The sequence below is a fragment of the Callorhinus ursinus genome, unplaced genomic scaffold (assembly GCF_003265705.2).
Source record: "Callorhinus ursinus isolate GAN/ISIS: 27379988/994484 unplaced genomic scaffold, GSC_fseal_2.0 scaffold62, whole genome shotgun sequence".
In the NCBI taxonomy this organism is placed as follows: Eukaryota; Metazoa; Chordata; class Mammalia; order Carnivora; family Otariidae; genus Callorhinus; species Callorhinus ursinus.
The window spans coordinates 4,474,525-4,496,221 of NW_027397124.1; the positions used below are offsets into that span (position 1 = coordinate 4,474,525).

General features: G+C 36.2%; 1 protein-coding gene across 13 annotated transcripts in view; it reads right to left on the reverse strand.

The window, feature by feature from the left end:
- CCDC7 (coiled-coil domain containing 7) overlaps positions 1-21,697 on the reverse strand; it is a 337,256-nt gene that overhangs the window by 243,920 nt on the left and 71,639 nt on the right. For 12 of the 13 annotated variants that reach the window (XM_073885465.1, XM_073885467.1, XM_073885463.1 and 9 more), the window contains exons 10-12: positions 19,759-19,834; positions 4,026-4,056; positions 3,505-3,594 (exon numbers count right to left, since the gene is read on the reverse strand). In XM_073885465.1, the coding sequence (XP_073741566.1) occupies positions 3,505-3,594; positions 4,026-4,056; positions 19,759-19,834 (197 nt within the window). The remainder of the gene's footprint in view (positions 1-3,504; positions 3,595-4,025; positions 4,057-19,758; positions 19,835-21,697) is intronic. The other variant, XM_073885468.1, reaches the window with a different exon arrangement.

Below are 21,697 nucleotides of genomic sequence, written 5' to 3' on the forward strand. Positions count from 1 at the left end.
AAATAAATAAAATCACAAATGAGAGGAGAAATAATCACCACCACCACAAAAATACAAACAATTATAAGGGAATATTATGAAAAACTGTATGCCAATAAGCCTGGAAGAAACGAATAAATTCCTAAAAATGTATAAACATACAAACTACCAAAATTGAAACAGAAAGAAATATAAGATTAAACAAACCAATGACCAGCAAAGAAATTGAATCAGTAATAAAAAATCTCCCAAGAAATAAAAGTCCAGGGCCAGATGGCTTCAAATACAAATTCTACCAAACATTTAAAGAAGAATTAATACCTATTCTTCTCAAATTATTCTAAAAATTGAAAAGGAAGGAAAAATTCCAAATTAATTCTATGAGGTCAGCATTACCCTGGTACCAAAACTAGATAAAGACTCCAATAACAAAGAAAACTGCAGGCCAATATCCCTGATGAACAAGGATACAAAAATTCTCAATAAAATACTAACAAACAAAATCCAATAGCACATTAAAAAATCATTCACCAAAATCAAGGGGATTTATTCCTGGGCTGCAAGCGTGGTTCAATATTCACAAATCAATCAATGTGATACAGCACATTAACAAAAGAAAGGATAAAACATATGATCCTTTAAATAAATGCAGAAAAAGCATTTGACAAAGTACAACATCCATTCTAAAAACCCTCAACAAAGTAGGGATAGAGGGAACATACCTCAACATCATAAAAGCATATATGAAAAACCCACAGCTAATATCATCCTTAATGGGGAAAAATGAGAGCTTTTCTTCTACAGTCAGTAACAGAACAGGGATGTCCACTCTCACCACTGTTATTTAACATAGTACTGGAAATCCTAGCTACAGAAATCAGACAACAAAAAGAAATAAAACTATCCAAATCAGCAAGGAAGAAATCACATTTCACTATTGACAGATGACATGATACTCTATATAGAAAATCCAAAGACTACAGCAAAAAAAATGCTAGAACTGATACACAAATTCAGTAAAGTTTCAGGATACAAAATCAACATACAGAAATCTGTTGCATTTCTACACACCAGTAATGAAGCAGGAGAAAGAGAAATCAAGGAATCAATCCAATTTGCAACTGCATCAAAAACCATAAGATACCTAGGAATAAACCTAACCAAACAGGTAAGAGATCTATACTCCAAAAACTAAAACACTGATGAAAGAAATTGGCCATGACACAAAGAAATGGAAAGACATGCCATGCTCATGGATAGGAAGAACACTGTTAAAATGTCTGTATTACCCAAATTCTACACATTTAATGCAATTCCTATCAAAACACCAATAGTATTTTTCACAGAGCTAAAACAAACAATCCTAAAATTTGTATGGAACCACAAAAGATTCCAAATAGCCAAAGCAACCTTGAAAAAGAAAAGTAAAGCTTTTTATCATTCATTATGCAGATTAATACCAATGGTTCATATTTTCATGAGTTAATGAAGAATTTCTTACTTTAATAAGAAAGTAAGAATCATCATCACAATTCCAGACTTCAAGTTATATTACAAAGCTGTAGCTGTAGTGATCAAGACAGTATGGTACTGGCTCAAAAACAGGCAAATAGATGAATGGCACAGAATAGAAAACCCAGAGATGGACCCAAAACTACACACATTCAATTAATCTTCAACAAAGCAGGAAAGAATGTTCAATGGAAAAAAGACAATCTTCTCAACAAATGGTGTTGGGAAAACTGGACAGCCACATACAAAAGAATGAAACTGGAGTACTTTCTTACACCACACACAAAAATAGACTCCAAATGGTTGAAAGACCTAAAGGTGAGACAGGAGTCCATCAAAATCCTAGAGGAGAACACAGGCAATAACCTCTTTGACCTCAGCCACAGCAACTTCTTACTAGGTATATCTCCTGAAGCAAGAGAAACAAAAGCAAAAATAAACTATTAGGACATCAAAATAAAAAGCCTCTGCACAGAGAAGGAAACAACAAAACTAAAAAGTAATCTTTGGAATGGGAGAAGATAGTTTCAAACAACATATCTGATGAGGGGTTTAGTATCCAAAAAAATATAAAGAAAATATAAAACTCAAAACCCAAAATACAAATAATCCAGTTAACAAATGGGCAGAAGACATGAATAGATATTTTTCCAAAGAAGACATCCAGATGGCCAACAGACACATAAAAACATGCTCAACATCACTCATCATCAGGGAAATGCAAATCAAAACTACAATGCGATATCACCACGCATGTGTCAGAGTAGCTAAAATTAACAACCGAGGAAACAACAGATGTTGGCAGGATATGGAGAAAGGGGAACACTCTTGCACTGTTGGTAGGAATGCAAATTGGTATAGCCACTCTGGAAAACAGTATGGAGGTTCCTTAGAAAGTTAAAAATAGAACTACCCTACTATCCAGTAATTGCACTACTAGGCATTTACCCAAAAATACAAAAATAATAATTCAAAGGGATACATGTACCCAGATTATCAACCAACAGCCAAATTATGGAAAGAGCCCAAATGTCCATTGACTGTTGAATGGATAAAAAAGACATGATGTGTATACACACACACACACACACACACATATACATACATACAAACATACATACATACAGACATACACACATACACACAATGGAATATTACCCAGCCATGAAAAAGAATGAATTCCAGCCATTTGCAATGACATGGATGGAACTAGAGAATATTATGCTAAGCAAAATAAGTCAGAGAGGGGCACCTGGATGGCTCAGTCGGTTAAACATATGCCTTCAGCTCAGGTCATGATCCCAGGGTCCTGAGATTGAGCCCCACATAGTTAACCCCATATCGAGCCTGTTTCTCCCTCTCCCTCTGCTTGTGCTCTCTCACTCTCTCTCTCAAATAAATAAATAAAATCTTTAAAAAAAATAAGAGAAAGACAAATACCATATGATTTCACTCATATGTGGAATTTAGGAAACAAAACAAACGATCATAGGGGAAAAAAAGAGGAAAACCAAGAAACAGACTCAGCTATAGTGAACAAATTGAGGGTTACCAGTAAGGAGGTGGGTGACAAGCAGGTGATGGAGATTAAGGAGTGCACTTATTATGATGAGCACTGGGTGTTGTATGTAAGGGTTGAATCAGTAAATTGTATACCTGAAGCTAATATTAATACACTATATGTTAACTGGAATTTTTTAAGACTTAAAAAGAAATAAAATATATTTGAAAACTCTAATTTATTGAAATTTTAATAAATAAATATTTGGCCTAGAAATGTCTTTTGGAATGTTTAAATTTTATGTCCATTTTTTCGTAGCATTTTTTTGGGCTTAATAGCTAATATGGTAATTTGGAAAATAGCATTATTTTATTTTTTTAAAGCACAGCTATTAACTATTATTAATATCAAAAACATATTATAAAACATTTAAATATATCTTTAATTTCTATCCTACAATAATAAGGTTTTTTAGGTATTCTACCATTTTCAGACACTAAAATTGAACTAACCTCAGTATTCTTCAGCTTTTGTAATTCATTTTCCAGCCTCAATTTCTCCTCTAATAACACTTGAAAATCATTTTCCATTTGTTTGAATTTCTAAAAACAGATATTATAATTTTAGTAATAATGAAAAGCATACATTTCAATATAGAGAAATTATTTGGGCACTTAATTATTAAAGTAAGAAATTCTTCATTAACTCATGAAAATATGAACCATTGGTATTAATCTGCATAATGAATGATAATTGGGGCTGAAAGAGGCAAACAAACCAGAAGTACAATGAATAGAAATTTAGAAGACTATACGGTATTATAGTTCAATATTTCAGAAGTGAAGGGTTTTTGAGTGATAATAAGGTCTAGTAAAGTTAAAAAAGACAAAGCTTCCCAGTGCACGTGTGCATAGAAATTTCTTGAATAAAGTGAGGAAGTATTGAATCTTTAAGATTATTCATCCTGACAATTTCTAGAATCTAACATTATCGAGGGCAAAGTGTAATTTCAAACTGAGAGTGCTATACTTACAGCCTCTAACAAACCCTGATCACTCACAGCTCTGAAAAACAAACCAAAAATATCTATAATCTGTTATCCTTTTACATTTTTATTTTTACTTATATAACATACTTACATATTTTCTTTGAAAAAAATTAATAATACAAACAAGCTTAAAGTACACTTTGACTACCATTCCAAAAATCCAATTCTCTCTCTAGAGATATTATCAGATTGTTGTGTATCTTTTCAGAACTTGCTTGATGCATTCATAAAATTGTACATGTACCTATTCGATTCTATAATTTTTGCTAGTGGGTTAGATGACTGTTTTGTTTTCTTTTTCACATAAATGGCATCAATGTATATATCATCCTAAACTTATTATTTTCATTTAACCCAATGTCTGAGATCTATTTATGTTAATAAATACAAATATATTTCACTCCTTTTAAGTACCACTTCTTATTCCATAGCAGGATTTGGCAAACTTTTTCTATTAAGAGCCAGATAGGAAATATTTTAGATTTTGCAGGTCAGATGATCGATCGGTCAGTACCCCAGTTCTGTAAAAGCAGCTATGTCATTGCAATGACATGGATGGAACTGGAGGGTGTTATGCTGAGTGAAATAAGTCAATCAGAGAAAGACATGTATCATATGACCTCACTGATATGAGGAATTCTTAATCTCAGGAACAAACTGAAGGTTGCTGGAGTGGTTAGGGGTGGGAGGGATGGGGTGGCTGGGTGATAGACATTGGGGAGGGTATGTGCTACGGTGAGCGCTGTGAATTGTGTAAGACTGTTGAATCACAGATCTGTACTTCTGAAACAAATAACGCAACATATTTTAAGAAAAAAGAAAAAGAAGAAGATAGCAGGAGAGGAAGAATGAAGGGGAGTAAGTCAGAGGGGGAGACGAACCAGGAGAGATGATGGACTCTGAAAAACAAACTGAGGTTTCTAGAGGGGAGGAGGGTAGGGGGATGGGTTAGCCTGGTGATGGGTATTAAAGAGGGCACATTCTGCATGGAGCACTGGGTGTTATGAACAAACAATGAATCATGGAACACTACACCAAAACAAATGATGTAATATATGGTGATTAACATAAAAATAAAATATTTTTTAAAAAAGCAGCTATAGATGATAGGTAAATGAATGGGTCTGGCTAGATTTAACTCGGGGGCTGCAGTTTGCTGAACACTGCTCTGAGGTATGAGTAAACTATATTTTTGATAAATGAGTTATTTATTATAATCCAAATTTTTTAAGCTTTAAGATATAATTAACATAACATCCAATTCATTTATTTAAAATATACAATTCAATGGGTTTTAATATATTCACCAAGTTGAGCATCTATTTTCACTATTAAATTTTAGAACATTTTAATTACCACAAAAAGAAACCCTGTACCCATTAACAGTCACTCCCCATTCTTCCCAGCACTGCCTCAACACTGGCAGACACTAATCTACTTTTTGTCTCTAGAGATTTGCCTATCCTGGATATTTCATTTAAATAAAAATATATTTTCTTATTTTATTATTGAAAGCTCTTTAGCATAATGTTTTCAAGGTTCATCCATGTTGTAGCATATATCAGTGCTGTGTTCCTTTTAACTGCCAAATATTATCCCATTGTACAGGTGTATACATTTTATTTATCCATTCATCAGTTTATGGGCATTTATATTGTTTCCATTTGGGGCTATTATGAATAATGCTACTATGAATATCCATGTACAAGTTTTTGCTTATATATGTTTTCGATCACTCAGGTATAAACCCAGGAATAGAATTTCTGGGTCATATGTTGACTTTGTATTTAACATTTTGAAGAACTGACAAACTCGTTTCCATAGCAGACACACCACTTCAATTCCACCAGCAATGTATGAGGGTCCCAATTCCTCTGCATCCTTGACAACAATTGTTGTTGTCATCTTTTTTTTTCTTATAGCCATCCTAATGGGTGTGAAGTGGTATATCACTGCAGTTTTGATTTGAAATTCCCTAATTACAATGATATTGAATATCATTTCATGTGCTTATTGATCATTGGTATATCTTGCTTCAGAAAATGTTTATTCAGATAATTTGCCCATTTTTAATTTGGGTTATTTATCTTTTTATTATTGAGGCATAAGAGTTCTTTATATATTCTAGATACAAGTCCCTTATCAAATATATGATTTGTGAATAGTTCTTTCATTCTGAGTTACTTTTCATACTCTTGATTTATCATTTGCAGTACAAAAGTTTTTAATTTTATGAAAGTTGATTTATCTATTTTCTTTTCTTTTGTTGGTTGTGCTTTTGGTGTCCTATTTAAGAAGCCATTACCTTACTCAAGGTCACAAAGATTTATTCCTATGTTTCTTCTAAAAGGTTTATAGTTCTAGCTCTTAAATTTAGGTCTTTCATAATTTTTGAGTTAGTTCTATTGGATAGCATGAAGAAAGGATGCAACTTCATTCTTTTGCATATGGAGATCCAGTTGTCAAAATATCAGTTATTAAAAAGACTATTCTTTCCACAAATGATATATCCAATAAAAGGTTAATATCCAAAATACATAAAGAATTTACAGAAGTCAACACCAAAAAAAAAACCACAATCTGATTTTTAAATGGGCAAAGGACATGAATAGACATTGTTCCAAAGACATACACATAGCAAACAGACAAATGAAAAGATACTCAAGATCACTAATCATTGGGGAAATGCAAATCAAAACCATGATAAGATATCAACTCCCACCTCCTATAATGGCTAAAATAAAAAACACAAGAAATAAGCGTTGGTGAGGATGTGGAGAAAAAGAAACACTTGTGCACTTTTGGTGGGAATACAAAGTGTTGCAGTCGCTGTGGAAAACAGTATGGAGATTCCTTAAAAAAAATAAACAATAGCACTACCTTACAAATCCAGTAATCACACTACTGGGAATTTAACCAAAGAATACAAGAACACTAAATTGAAAGGATAGATGCACCCCTATGTTTATTGCAGCACTATTTACAATAGCCAAACTATGGGAGCAGCCAAAGTGTCCATCAATAGATGAATTGATAAAGAAGATATATAGATATAGATAGATATACACAAACATTCAATGGAGTATTTATTCAGCCATATGAAGAATGAAATGTTGCTACTTGCAACAACATGGATCTAGAGGGTACAATGCTAACTAAAATATGTCAGAGAAAGACAGATTCGTATGATTTCACACATATGTGGAATTTAAGAAAACAAACAAAGGAAAAAAGGGAGAGAGACAACCCAAGAAACAGACTCCTAAATATAGAGAACAAACTGGTGGTTACCAGAGGAAAGGTGGGTGGGTGGATGGATGAAATAGATAAAGGGGTTTAAGAATACACCAACTAATGTTGTGTATTCTTGTGTATAGAATTGTTGGATCATATTATACACCTCTGAAACTAATATGAGACTATTTTAATTATACTTGAATAAAAAATAAAAAAAATTTTAAAAAGACTATTCTTTTCTCCACTGAATTGTGTTGGCCTCCCTGTTAAAAAAATCAATTGACCATAAATTTAAGGGCTTATTTCTGGACATTCTGTTTTATTCCACTGAAGTATATAGGTCTAATCTTATGCCAGTACCACATTGTCTTGATTACTACAGCCTTGTGTTAAGTTTTAAAATTAGTTAAATGTAAAAAATAATAATCAAAAAATAATTAAATGTGAGTCCTCCAACTTTGTTCTTCTTAAGATTTCTTTGGCTATTCTGGATTCCTTGCATTTGTACATGAATTTTTGGATCAGCTTGTCAGTTCATCAAAAAGAAAGTTGAGATTTTGACAGATTGCATTGAATCTGTAGATCAATTTGAGGAGCACTGCCATTTCAAGATTATTAAACCTAACAGCCCATGAAAATGGAATGTCTATTCATTTAATTAGGTCTTCTTTAAGTTCTTTCAATGTTTTGCAGTTTTCAGTGCACAAGTCTTACACTTCTTTTGTTAAATTCTTTCTTGTTGTCTGTGGTGTTATTTTAAATGGAATTGTTTTCTTTATTTCATTTGTGGAATGTTCATCACAGTGTACTAGTTTCTTAAGGTTGCTGTGAAAAAAAAATATCACAATCTGGGTAAACAAAATTTATGCTCTGACAGTTCTGGAGACTATAAATCTAAAATTAAGTTGTTAGAGCCATGCTCCCTCTGAAACTTCTAAAGGAGAATCCCTGTTTGCCTCGTCTAGCTTCTAGTAGTCCCTGGTATCCTTTGGATTGTAGTAGCATAAATCCAATCTCTGCCTCCATAACTTCTTCCCTCTTTGTGTACTGTCTTCTCCAATTATTACAAGGATACCAGTCATATTGGAATAAGGACCAATCCTATCCCAGTATGACCTCATCTTAACTAATTACATCTACAATAACCCTATTTGAAAATAAGTTCATTATGAGATACTAGGACTTAGAGCTTCAACATAACTCTTTGGGGAACACAATTCAACCTGTAACAATTAGTGTATAGAAATACAATTGATTTTTATTTACAAATCTTGTATGCAGCAAAATGTGAATTTACTTATTTCTTCATATATATTTTAGTGGATCCCTTAAGATTTTCTGTATACAAGATCATGACATCTAAAAAAGAGGTAGTTTTACTTCTTCCTTTCCAATATGAACACCTTTTTTTATTTTAATATGTTATGTTAATCACCATACATTACATCATTAGTTTTTGATGTAGTGTTCCATATAACACCCAGTGCTCCATTCATTACATGCCCACTTTAAAACCCATCACTGGGCTAACCCATCCCTCCACACACCCCCCCCAGAACCCTCAGTTTGTTTCTCAGAGTCCATAGTCTCTCATGGGTTGTCTCCCCCTGAGGGGGCAGAGAGAGAGAGAGAGGCCTAGAATATATATTAGAGCAAATCATAGCTGAGAACTTCCCTAATCTGGGGAATGAAACAAACATTTGCGTCCAAGAGACAGAGGACCCCTCCCAAGATCAAGGAAAACAGACCAACGCCCCAGCATGTAATAGTAAAACTCACAAATCTTAGAACCAAGGAAACCATCTTAAGGGCAGTTAGGGGGGAGAGATTCCTTACATACAGAGGGAGGAACATCAGAATAACGTCAGACTTATCCACAGAGACCTGGCAAGGCAGAAAGGGCTGGCAAGACATATTCAGGGTAGTAATGAGAAGAACATGCAGCCAAGAATACTTTATCCAGCAAGGCTGTCATTTAGAATGGATGGAGAGATGCAGAGCTTCCAAGACTGGCAGAAACTGAAAGAATATGTGACCACTTAACCAGCCCTGCAAGAAATATTAAGGGGGGTTCTATAAAAGGAGAAAGACCCCAAGAGTGATATAGAACAGAAATTTACAGAGACAATCTATAGAAACAAAGACTTCACAGGCAACATGACGACAGTAAATTCATATCTTTCAATAATCACTCTCAATGTGAACAGCCTAAATGCTCCCATAAAATGGTACAGGGTTGCAGATTGGATAAAAAGACAGGACCCATCCATATGCTGTCTACAAGAGACTCATTTTGAACCTAAAGATACACCCAGACTGAAAGTGAAGGGAATGGAGATCCATCTTCCATGCCAATGGACCTCAAAAGAAAGCTGGGGTAGCAATTCTTATGTCAGACAAATTAGATTTTAAGCTAAAGACTGTAGTTAGAGACACAGACAACCCTATATCATTGTTAAAGTGTCTATCCAACAAGAAGATCCAACAATTGTAAATATCAACGCCCCCAAATGGAAGCAGGCAAACACATAAGCTTGGGTTGTGGTCAATCTGGAAACACCTTCAGAGGAATAGGTATTGAGGAGAAAAAAGATGGCGGAGAGGTAGGGAACCCTATTCCAACCGGTCCCTTTCCCTCTAGGAATTCTAGTACTATGTTGAACAATATAGAGTCAAAATAAAGAGTTGATAACCAAAATAGGAGTCATATTGATAACAATATTATTAATTGGAGGAGACCTCAATACTCCACTCTCTGCAGTAGACAGATCATCTAAGCAGAAAATCAACAAAGAAACAAGAGCTTTGAATGACACACTGGACCAGATGGACCTCATAGATTTATACAGAACATTCCACCCTAAAAAAACAGAATACTCATTCTCCTTGAGCACACATGGAACTTTCTCCAGAATAGACCACATACTGGGTCACAAATCAGGTCTCAACCAATACCAAAAGACTGAGATTATTCCCTGCCTCTTCTCAGACCATAATGCTTTAAAACTGGAACTCAATCACAAGAAAAAATTTGGAAGAAATTTAAACACTTGGAAGTTAAAGACCACTCAGCTCAAGGATGTTTGGGTCAACCAGGAAATCAAAGAAGCACTTAAACAATTCATGGAAACCAATGAGAATGAAAACACATCAGTCCAAAACCTTTGGGATACTGCAAAGGTGGTCCTAAGGGGGAAATACAGAGCCATCCAAGCCTAACTCAAAAAAAAGAAAAAAGAAAAAAAAAAGAAAAATCCCGAATTCACCAACTAACTCTACACCTTAAGGAACTAGAGAAAAAGCAACAAACAATGCCTAAGCCACGCATTAGAAGAGACATAATTAAGATTAGAGCAGAGATCAATGAATTAGAAACCAGAAACACAGTAGATGAGATCAATGAAACCAGAAGCTGGTTCTTTAAAAGAATTAATAAGATCAATAAACCACTGGCCAGACTTATCCAAAAGAAAAGAGAAAGGACCCAAATTAATAAAATTATGAATGAAAGGGGAGAGATCACGAGGAACAACAAGGAAATAGAAACAATTATTAGAAATTATTATCAACAACTATATGCCAATAAATTGAGCAACCTGGAAGAAATGGATGCCTTCCTGGAAACCTATAAACTACCAAGACTGAAACAGGAAGAAATTCACAACATGAATAATGAGATTAAAGCAGTGATCAAAAACCTCACCCCCCCAAAAAGAGTCCAGGGCCTGATGGATTCCCTGGGGAAATCTACCAAACATTCAAAGAAGAAGTAATACCTATTCTCCTGAAGCTGTTTCAAAAAATAGAAACAGAAGAAAAGCTTCCAGACTCATTCTATTATGAATAGAGGCCAATATTACCTTAATCCCCAAACCAGGCAAAGACCCCATCAAAAAGGAGAATTTCAGACCAATATTCCTGATGAATATGAATTCCAAAATCCTCAACAAAATCCTAGCTAATAGGATCCAACGATACATTAAAAGAATCATCCACCACAGCCAAGTGGGATTTATACCAGTGATGCAAGGGTGGTTCAACATTCACAAATCAATCATTGTGATAAAACACATTAATAAGAGGAGAGAGAAGAACCATATGGTCCTCTCAATTGATGCAGAAAAAGCATTTGACAAAATACAGCATCTTTTCCTGATTAAAACTCTTCAGAGTATAGGGATAGAGGGAACATTCCTCAAGTTCATAAAAACCATCAATGAAAAATTCACACTGAATATCATCCTCAATGGGGAAAAGCTGAGAGCCTTTCCCTTAAGATCAGAAACACAACAAGGATGCCCATTCTTGCCACTATTGTTCAACATAGTACTAGAAGTCCTAGCAAAAGCAATCAGACAACAAAAAGAAACAAAAGGTATTCAAATTGACAAAGAAAAAGCCAAATTCTCCCTCTTCACAAATGACATGATACTTTATGTGGAAAATCCAAAAGACTCCACTCCCAATTACTAGGACTCATACAGCAACTCAGTAATGTGGCAGGATACAAAATCCATGCACAGAAATCAGTTGCTTTCTTATACACTAACAATGCACCTGTAGAAAAAGAAATTAGAAAATGACTCCATTTACAATAGCACCAAAAACCCTAAGATACCTCGGAATAAACCTAAACAAAGAGGTAAAGGATCTATACTCTAGGAACTACAGAACACTCATGAAAAAAATTGAAGACACAAAAAGATGGAAAAACATTCCATGCTCATGGATCAGAAGAATAAACATTGTTAAAATGTCTATGCTACCCAGAGCAATCTATACCTTCAACACCATCCCGATCAAAATTCCAATGACATTTTTCAAAGTGCTGGAACAAACAATCCTAAAATTTGTATGGAATCAGAAAAGACCCCAAATTGCCAAGGAAATGTTGAAAAAGAAAAACAAAGCTGGGGGCATCACATTGCCTGATTTCAAGCTATATTACAAAGCAGTGATCACCAAGACAGCATGGTACTGGCACAAAAACAGACATATAGACCAATGGAACAGAATAGAGAGCCCAGATATGGACCCTCAACTCTATGGTCAAATAATCTTCGACAAAACAGGAAAAAATATGCAATGGAAAAAAGTCTCTTCAACAAATGGTGCTGGGAAAATTGGAGAGCTATATACAGAAGAATGAAACTCAACCATTCTCTAACACCATACACAAAGATAAACTCAAAATGGATGAAAGACCTCAATGTGAGACAGGAATCCATCAAAATCCTAGAGGAGAACATAGGCAGTAACTTCTTTGACATCGGCCACAGCAACTTCTTTCAAGACACATCTCCAAAAGCTAGTGAAACAAAAGCAAAAATGAACTTTTGAGACTTCGTCAAGATAAAAAGCTTCTGCACAGCCAAAGAAACAGCCAACAAAACAAAGAGGCAACCCACAGAATGGGAGAAGATATTTGCAAATGACACTACAAACAAAGGGCTGATTTCCAAGATCTATAAAGAACTTCTCAGGCACCTGGGTGGCTCAGTTGGTTAAGCAACTGCCTTTGGCTCAGGTCATGATCCTAGAGTCCTGGGATCGAGTCCCACATCGGGCTCCCTGCTCAGCAGGGAGTCTGCTTCTCCCTCTGACCCTCTTCCATCTCGTGCTCTCTATCTCTCATTCTCTCTCTCTCAAATAAATAAATAAAATTTAAAAAAAAAAGAACTCAAACTCAACACGCAAAAAACAAAAAATCAAGTCCAAAAATGGGCAGAAGACAAGAAAAGCACTTCTCCTAAGAAGACATGCAAATGGCTAACAGACACATGAAAAAATCTTCATCATCATTAGCAATCAGGGAAATTCAAATCAAAACCACATTGAGATACCACCTTACACCAGTCAGAATGGCAAAAATTGACAAGGCAAGAAACAGCAAATGTTGGAGAGGTTGTGGGGAATGAGGAACCCTCTTACACTGTTGGTAGAAATGCAAGTTGGTACAGCCACTTTGGAAAACAGTGTGGAAATTCCTTAAAAAATTAAAAACAGAGCTACCCTATGACCCAGCAATTGCACTACTGGGTATTTACCCCAAAGACACAGGTGTAGTGAAAAAGAAGGGCCATATGCACCCCAGTGTTCATAGCAGCAATGTCCACAATAGTCGAACCATGGAAAGAGCCGAGATGCCCTTCAACAGATGAATGGATAAAGAAGATGTGGTCCATATGTACAATGGAATATTACTCAGCTATCAGAAAGGATGAACACCCAACTTTTACATCGACATGGATGGGACTGGAGGAGATTATGCTAAATGAAATAAGTCAAGCAGAGAAAGTCAATTATCATATGGTTTCACTTATTTGTGGAACATAAGCAATAGCATGGAGGACATTAGGAGAAGGAAGGGAAAAACAAAGGGGGGGAATCGGAGGGAGAGATGAACCATGAGACACTATGGACTCTGAGAAACAAACTGAGGGTTTTAGAGGGGAGAGGTTGGGGGGATGGTTAGCCTGGTGATGGGTTATTAAGGAGGGCACTTATTGCATGGAGCACTGGGTGTTATTTGAAAACAATGAATCATGGAACACTACATCAAAAACTAATGGTGTACTGTATGGGGACTAACATAACATAATAAAATTAAATTAAATTTAAACAAAAAATTTTTAAAATTAAAAAAAGAAAAAGAAGTATTAGTTCTTTCTTAAATGCTGGTAGAATTCTCCTGGAAAGCCATCCAGGCCTGGACTCTTGTTTGTTGGGAGGTTTTTGATTACTGCTTCAATTTCCTTGCTGGTTATGGGTCTGTTCAGATTTTCTATTTCTTCCTTTTTCAGTTTTGGTCTTGGTCATGATCTCTCCTCTTTCATTCATAATTTTATTTATTTGGGTCCTTTCTCTTTTCTTTTTGGTAGGTATGGTTGGGGGTTTATTGATCTTATTAATTCTTTCAAAGAACCAGCTTCTAGTTTCTGTTCTGTTCTTTTGGTTTCTATTTCATTGATTTCAAAGTTCTAAGCTTTATTATTTATTATTTATTTATTATTATTTATTATTTCTCTCCATCTGCTTGGTTTAGGCTCTATTTGCTGTTCTTTCTCAAGCTCCTTTAGGTGTAAGTTTCGCTTGTACAAGTGTTTTCCAATTCTTTGAGAAATGTTTGTATTGCTATTTACTTCCCTCTTAGGACCTCCTTTGCTGTATCCCAAAGGTTTTGAACAGTTGTGTTTTAACTTTCATTTCTTTCCTTGAATTTTTGTAATTCTTCTTTAATTTCCTCATTGACCCATTCATTCATTAGTAGGATGCTCTTTAGTCTCCAAATGTTTGAGTTCCTTCCAAATTTCCTCTTGTGATTGAGTTCAAGTTTCAATGCATTGTGGTCTGAAAATATGCAGGGAATAATCCCAATCTTTTGGTATCAGCTAAGACCTGGTTTGTGACCTAGGATGTGATCTATTCTGGAGAATGTTCCATGTCCACTCAAGAAGAATGTGAATTCTGCTGTTTTAGGATGGAATGCTCTATATATATCTGTGAAGTCCATCTGGCCCAGGGTGTCATTCAAAGCCCTTGTTTCCTTGTTGTTCTTCCAGGATGTCATTCAAAGCCCTTGTTGCTGTGAGTGGGGTGAAGTCCCCTAGTATTATTGTATTATTATCTATGTTTTTCTTTAATTTTATTATTAATTGGTTTATATAATTGGCTGCTCCCAAGTTAAAGAGCATAAATATTTATAATTGTTAGATTCTTGTAGGATAGAACCTTTAATTATGACACTATATCATAGTGTCATAGTGTCATCTCTTATTATAGTCTTTGGTTTAAAATCTAATTTGTCTGATATAAGGATTGCCACCCCAACTCTCTTTTGATGCCCATTAGCATTATAAATGGTTTTTCCACCCCCTCACTTTCAATCTGGAGGTGTCTTTAGGTCTCAAATGAGTCTCTTGTGGACAGCATATAGGTAGGTCTTGCTTATCCAATCTGATACCCTGTGTCTTTTAATTGGAGCATTTAGCCCATTTACATTCAGAGTAACTATTGAAAGATATGAATTTAGTGCTATTGCATTACCTGTAAAGTCCCTGTTTCTATAGATTATCTCTGTTTCTTCCTGGTTACTGTTACTCTCGGACTCTCTCTTCACTTACAGGACCTCCCTTAATATTTCTCCACAGGTCTGGTTTAGTGATCACAAATTCTTTTAGCTTCTGTTTCTCCTGGAAGCTCTTTATCTCTCCTTCCATTCTGAATGATAGACACTGGATAAAGTATTCTTGGCTGTATGTTTTTCTCATTTAGTACTCTGAATATATCATGCCAGCCCTTTCTGGCCTGCCAGGTCTCTGTGGACAGGTCTGCTGCCAGTTCCTACCCCTATAGGTTAAAGAGTTCTTGTCTTGAGCTGCTTTCAGGATTTTCTCTTTATCTCTGAAATATGCAAGCTTCAATATTTTATGTCGGCATCTTAAACTATTTTTATTGATTTTGAGGGGGTTCTCTCTACTTCCTGGACTTGAATACCTGTTTCCTTCCCCAAATTAGGGAAGTTCTCAGCTATGATTTGCTCAAATATACCTTCTGTCTCTCTCTTTCTTCTTCCTCTGGGACCCCAATAATTATTTTGCTTTATGGTATTGCCGATTTCTCGAGGCCTCCCCTCATGGTCTATTAGTTGTTTTTCTCTCTTTTCCTCAGCTTCTTCCTTTCCATCAACTTGCCTTCTATGTCACTGACTCTCTCTTCTGCTTCATTTACCCTAGCTGTTAGAACATCCATTTTAGACTGCATATCAGTTAAACTATTTTTAATTTCGGCATGATTAGATTTTATTTCTGCACTAAGAGATTCTCGGGTGTCTTTTATGCTTTTTTCAAGCCCAGGTAGTAACTTTAGAATCATTATCCTGAATTCCGGCTCTGACAGTTTACTTATATCCATATTGATTAGATTTGTGGCAGAGTATTACCTCTGGTTCTTTGTTTTGTTATGAATTCCTCCTTCTAGTCATTTTGCCCAGAGCAGAAATAGATGAGAGAACAAAATCAAAAATATCAACCACGACCCAAGAGAAGCACATACTAGACAAATCCAAGAGATCAGAAACCAAAAAAGAAAAGGAAAAAAAGGGAGAAAAGAGAATATAATCTCACAGGTGGACAAAACAGTGTAATCCACTTGGTCCTGGGTATATTTTGGTCTGTTAGAAGACACTAAATCCCAAAATTGTAAAGAAAGCAAAATTTATATATATATACACAAAAATAAAATTGAATACAGTGAACAGAAGCCAAAAATGAATATATCTATAAAATGTAAATGTAAAAATGAAAATTAAAAAAAGACTTAAAAACAAAGAGTTGATAAAATAAGAAACTAGTTGAAAAGGAAAAGAAAAATTTAAACCAAAAGACTAAAGACTCATGTGAAAAAACCTCCAATTCTTTATACTATTTTCCCCTAGCACAGGAATTTTTTTTTTAATTTTTTTATTGTTATGTTAATCACCATATATTACATCATTAGTTTTTGGTGCAGTGTTCCATGATTCATTGTTTGTTCATAACACCCAGTGCTCCATGCAGAACGTGCCCTCCTCAATACCCATCACCAGGCTAACCCATCCCCCTACCCCCCTCCCCTCTAGAACCCTCAGTTTGTTTTTCAGAGTCCATCATCTCTCATGGTTCGTCTCCCCCTCTGACATACTCCCCTTTTCTTCCTCTCCTGTTATCTTCTTCTTTTTCTTTTTTCTTAAAATATGTTGCGTTATTTGTTTCAGAAGTACAGATCTGTGATTCAACAGTCTTGCACAATTCACAGCGCTCACCATAGCACATACCCTCCCCAATGTCTATCACCCAGCCACCCCACCCCTCCCACCCCCAACAACTCCAGTAACACTCAGTTTGTTTCCTGAGATTAAGAATTCCTCATATCAGTGAGGTCATGTGATACATGTCTTTCTCTGATTGACTTATTTCACTCACCTAGCACAGGAATTTTAAACTTGGTATTTGCCTGAGGATCCTGCTGGTCTTCTGGGGGAGGGGCCTGTTGCACTGATTCTCAGGTGTCTTTGCCTGGGCAGAGTTGCACTGCCCCTTGCCAGGGGCCTGGGCTCAATGTATGTTGCTTTGGGTTGTACTATGTGGCTTTTGTTCCTTGAAGGCTTTTTGTATCACTTTAGAGGAAGAAAAAAAAAGTAAAAAAAATGGTGGTGCCCCAATCTCCAGACCTGGAGCTGAAAGGACCTGGCCCCCACTCCTCAGTGCACCCTCAGGGAAAGGCAGTCAATCCCTTTCATGTGGGCCAAACTCCCCAGACTCCTGTGGTGCACACCCACACCAATCCTCTCAGGGAAGGCAGGGGTGTCTCACCACCACCCTGCTGCTTGCTGGGCCCCTTCTCAGGGAGCATTTGCCCAATTGTGCATGCACTCCCACTGCTCCTGCAGGGGGGAGGAGCTGGATTTCACAGTGGTTTTCACTTGCTGGGCCCCTACTCTGACAGCAGTCACCAACTGTGCTGTGGTTCGCAGTTTATGGCAACATCTAGCTGAGAGGCCACTCGGGGGCTCAATAATTGTAGCCGGCTTCCCTGTTCCAATGCTTGGAAACTCTGCCACATTTAGGCCCCCCTTTCTTTATGAGACCCTGGGGATCCTGAGACCACACTGTCCCACCTAGGATTCCACCCCACTTCACCACCTGAACACCTTTCAGGCAGGGTCATTCCTCACAGGAGCAGACTTCTAAAAGTTCTGATTTTGTGCTTCACTGCTATATCACTTTCTGGTAGCCCGCTGACAGAGGCTCCCTCCCCCCATGATTTATCTTCCAATATATCCCCTCAGATTCACATCTCCACATCTACTAACTTGAAAAAAGTGGTCAATTTTCTATTTGTAGAATTGCAGCAATCCTTTTCTTACATCTCAGGTTGAAATCACAGGTACTCAGAACGATTTGATAGCTATCTAGCTAATTCAAGGTACCGGATGAAATGCGGGTGCCCCACCTCTTCCACCATCTTCCCTCCTTCCTAGTTCTGAGGTTATTAAATCTTAAAACTGCACTAAGCCTTTTGTCACACCCTATCTTTATTTTAACAGAATTTTCAAGGATATAACTGTAACAAGTTGTATAAGGAGGCATCAGTGGAAACCCTAAGTTCCCAGTATCACATGCCAAAGTAATAGGTGAGGCAGATGACCATTAGCACTTAAAAAAAAGGCAGGAAGCCAAGAAAGAGCACTAGCACTAAAACCTTTCATTAATATGGGCAGTATAAAAAGGGTCAGGAAAGAAGATTTAGAAAGAGTATTTCTCTGCAGAGAGCTATTGGGTGCCTTGAGCCATATACAAACCCTTAAGGGAGAGGAGGATATGCTTGCCCTGATCTCAAGCCTAGTGAGAGGCGTTTTAAGGAAAATACTTAGAAAATTTGGTGTTATCTGTAGTTATGGAGAAGGAAGCCAGGACAGTCAAGTAAGACTTTTCCTGTATATCTTACACCTTTATTCCCTCTCTTCCCAAACACATGGAGAACAGAAACTACAACTAGTTAGTTGGAAAGGAGGTAATGAAAGAGAAAAGCCAATCATAACCCCTAGCAGTTTTCAGCTGGTACACTAGGTAGGAGGAAAAGGAGAGAAATTTTAACTTAGAATAAAAATTAAAATATTGATTGTAATATTTGACAGGAATTTTAATTTCCCAATTAGGACAGTGCTTCTAAATTAATTTAAATTAATTATTATCTGAGAGTAATCAAAAAAGTCAAGATTTACCCTAGTTTTTGTCCAGGAGCAGGGGGAAAATAAGCTTCAATTAGCAAATATAAATGAACCAAAAGTGTCCAAATAAAAGTTGATTTGTGATTTCATTCTACAAGACATGCTTTTTCAACATACAAGTATTTTACTAATTTAATCTTAGTCACCTGAAAGAACTGTGGGTAATCCACAGTGACTATTCTAGGTATCTCATATAAATGAAATCATATAACTTTGTCTTCTTGTGACTGCCTCATTCTACTCAGCATAATATCCTCAAGGTTCATTCATGTTCTACCCTATGTCAGAATTTCCTTCCTTTTTAATACTAAATAATATTCCATTGTATGTATGTATCACATTTTATCTATTTACCTGTTTTTGGACACTTGGGTTGCTTCTACCCTTTGCTATTGTAAATAAGGCTACAGTAAACATGAGTGTCTTTGAGACCCTGATTTCAATTTTGCAGGGTATCTAACCAGAAATGAAATTACTGGATCATATGGTAATTACATTTTTAATTTTTTGAGAAACTGACATACTGTTTTCCATTGTGGCTATACAATTTTATATTCTGCATGATTATAATTTTAAAATCACAATATCATAAAAATTGACATAGGAACACTAAAGTTTTTTAACAGTGGTCTTATTTATGTTTCCAATTTTTCTAAAATACATGTCTACTCATTTTCATAATTAAGAAAAGGAGTTATTTTAAAAGCTTACCTCTCCAACATATTTGAATGTTTTTCAAATATTTTCAACATGACATCCACTTGCTTCATCAGTGAATAAGCAGTTTCTATCATGAAGAAAAAGGAAAAAATGTAAAAGTATTACAAATGGCTAAAATTATACCTCTATGCTGATATAACTCACTGCTATATGTGTGAGAACTAGTGGACATAACGAGGAGACAGTACTCAAGGAACAAATGCTTATGATAACTACAGTTACCATTTTATTAAAGTCCCGTTATGTCACTATGCTACTTTACCATTCTTTTGATCCTCAAAATAACCCCAAAAAAAGATATTGTCACCATTTTCAAATAAATAAACTGAGCCTTAGAAAGGTTATATAACTTGATCAAAACTATGCATCTAGTAAGTGACAAAACTGGATTGAGGTCAGTATGTGTGACCTCCTTATAACACTGCATATAAGAGGACTCTAAGATGCTAAGAGAAAACTGCTTTGGTTGCTGCTGCTAAGTCAATAAAGTCTATGTGAAGATCCAACAATCGATTAAGTTTTCCACCTGAATCAAATAACCAAAATGTTAACTAAAATGCTACTTAAAAGGAAAGCAACATAGGGGTGCCTGGGTGGCTCAGTTGGTTAAGCGACTGCCTTCGGCTCAGGTCATGATCTTGGGATCCTGGGATCAAGCCCAGGGTCAAGCCCAAGCATCAGGGTCCCTGATCAAGGGGAAGTCTGTTTCTCCCTCTCCCTCTGCCCCTCCCGCCCCTCGTTCACACTCTCTCTCAAATAATTAGTCTTATAAATAATAATAAATAAATAAAATATTATACCATATCAAATTAAGATTAATTTTATAATAGCATGGGACATGATTTAAAATTATGCCCTGGATTTGGTAAAGGATTACAAAGAACATCAACTGTTATTTCTGTCACAATTTGAAAGTACAGTTCACAGAAGGGAGAAAAGGCCCTGCTATGGACCAATATTCGTCTGTTGAAACCCTAATCTCCAATATGATAGTACTTGGAGGCGGGGCCTTTGAGAGGTAACTAAATCATTAGGCACTTGAGATACAAGAGACAGGAGAGAGGCTACTTCCTTTCTCTATTTTCCATCATTTGAGGATAATCTGCAAACCAGGAAGAAGGCTCTTACAAGAACTGACCATGCTGCAACCCTGATCTCAGACTTCTCAGCCTTCAGAATCATTAGAAATAAATTTCTGTTGTGTATGTCACCCAATCTGTGGTATTTTGTTATAGCAGCCCCAAACTGACTAACACAGGCCTCCATCTGTGACGCCATTAATCTAGGAATCTCAACTCAGTATCATAGAATGTATAGGTGGAAACATTATACTCCCATACCAGGTGGAATAGTTTGAGGAATCAACCAATTGTTCTTCCTCAAATTCTCATTATGAATAATTTGAAAACCAAAAAATAAAAGAGATCAGGAAACCCATTTCTTTATTTTTTTCGTTTATTATGTTATGTTAGTCACCATACATTACATCATTAGTTTCTGACGTAGTGTTCCATGATTCATTGTTTGTGCATAACACCCAGTGCTCCATGCAGAATGTGCCCTCTTTAATACCCATCACCAGGCTAACCCGTCCCCCCACCCCCCTCCCCTCTAGAACCCTCAGTTTGTTTCTCAGAGTCCATAGTCTCTCATGGTTCATCTCCCGCTCCAATTTCCCCCTTTCATTTTTTAAGATTTTTTTTATTTTTAAGTAATCTCTACACCCAATGTAGGGCTCAAACTCACAACCCCAAAATCAAGAGTTGCATGCTACTGACTAAGCCAACCAGGTGCCCCCATTTCTTATTCTTACTGAAATGTTCTGGTGAAGATCCTCTTCCTGAGAAGAGTACCCCTGGTTACCAAAGTGGCCTATGAAGTAATTCTGAAGTAGCTAAAATGGGAAAGGGAGATTTAGCTGCATATTGTG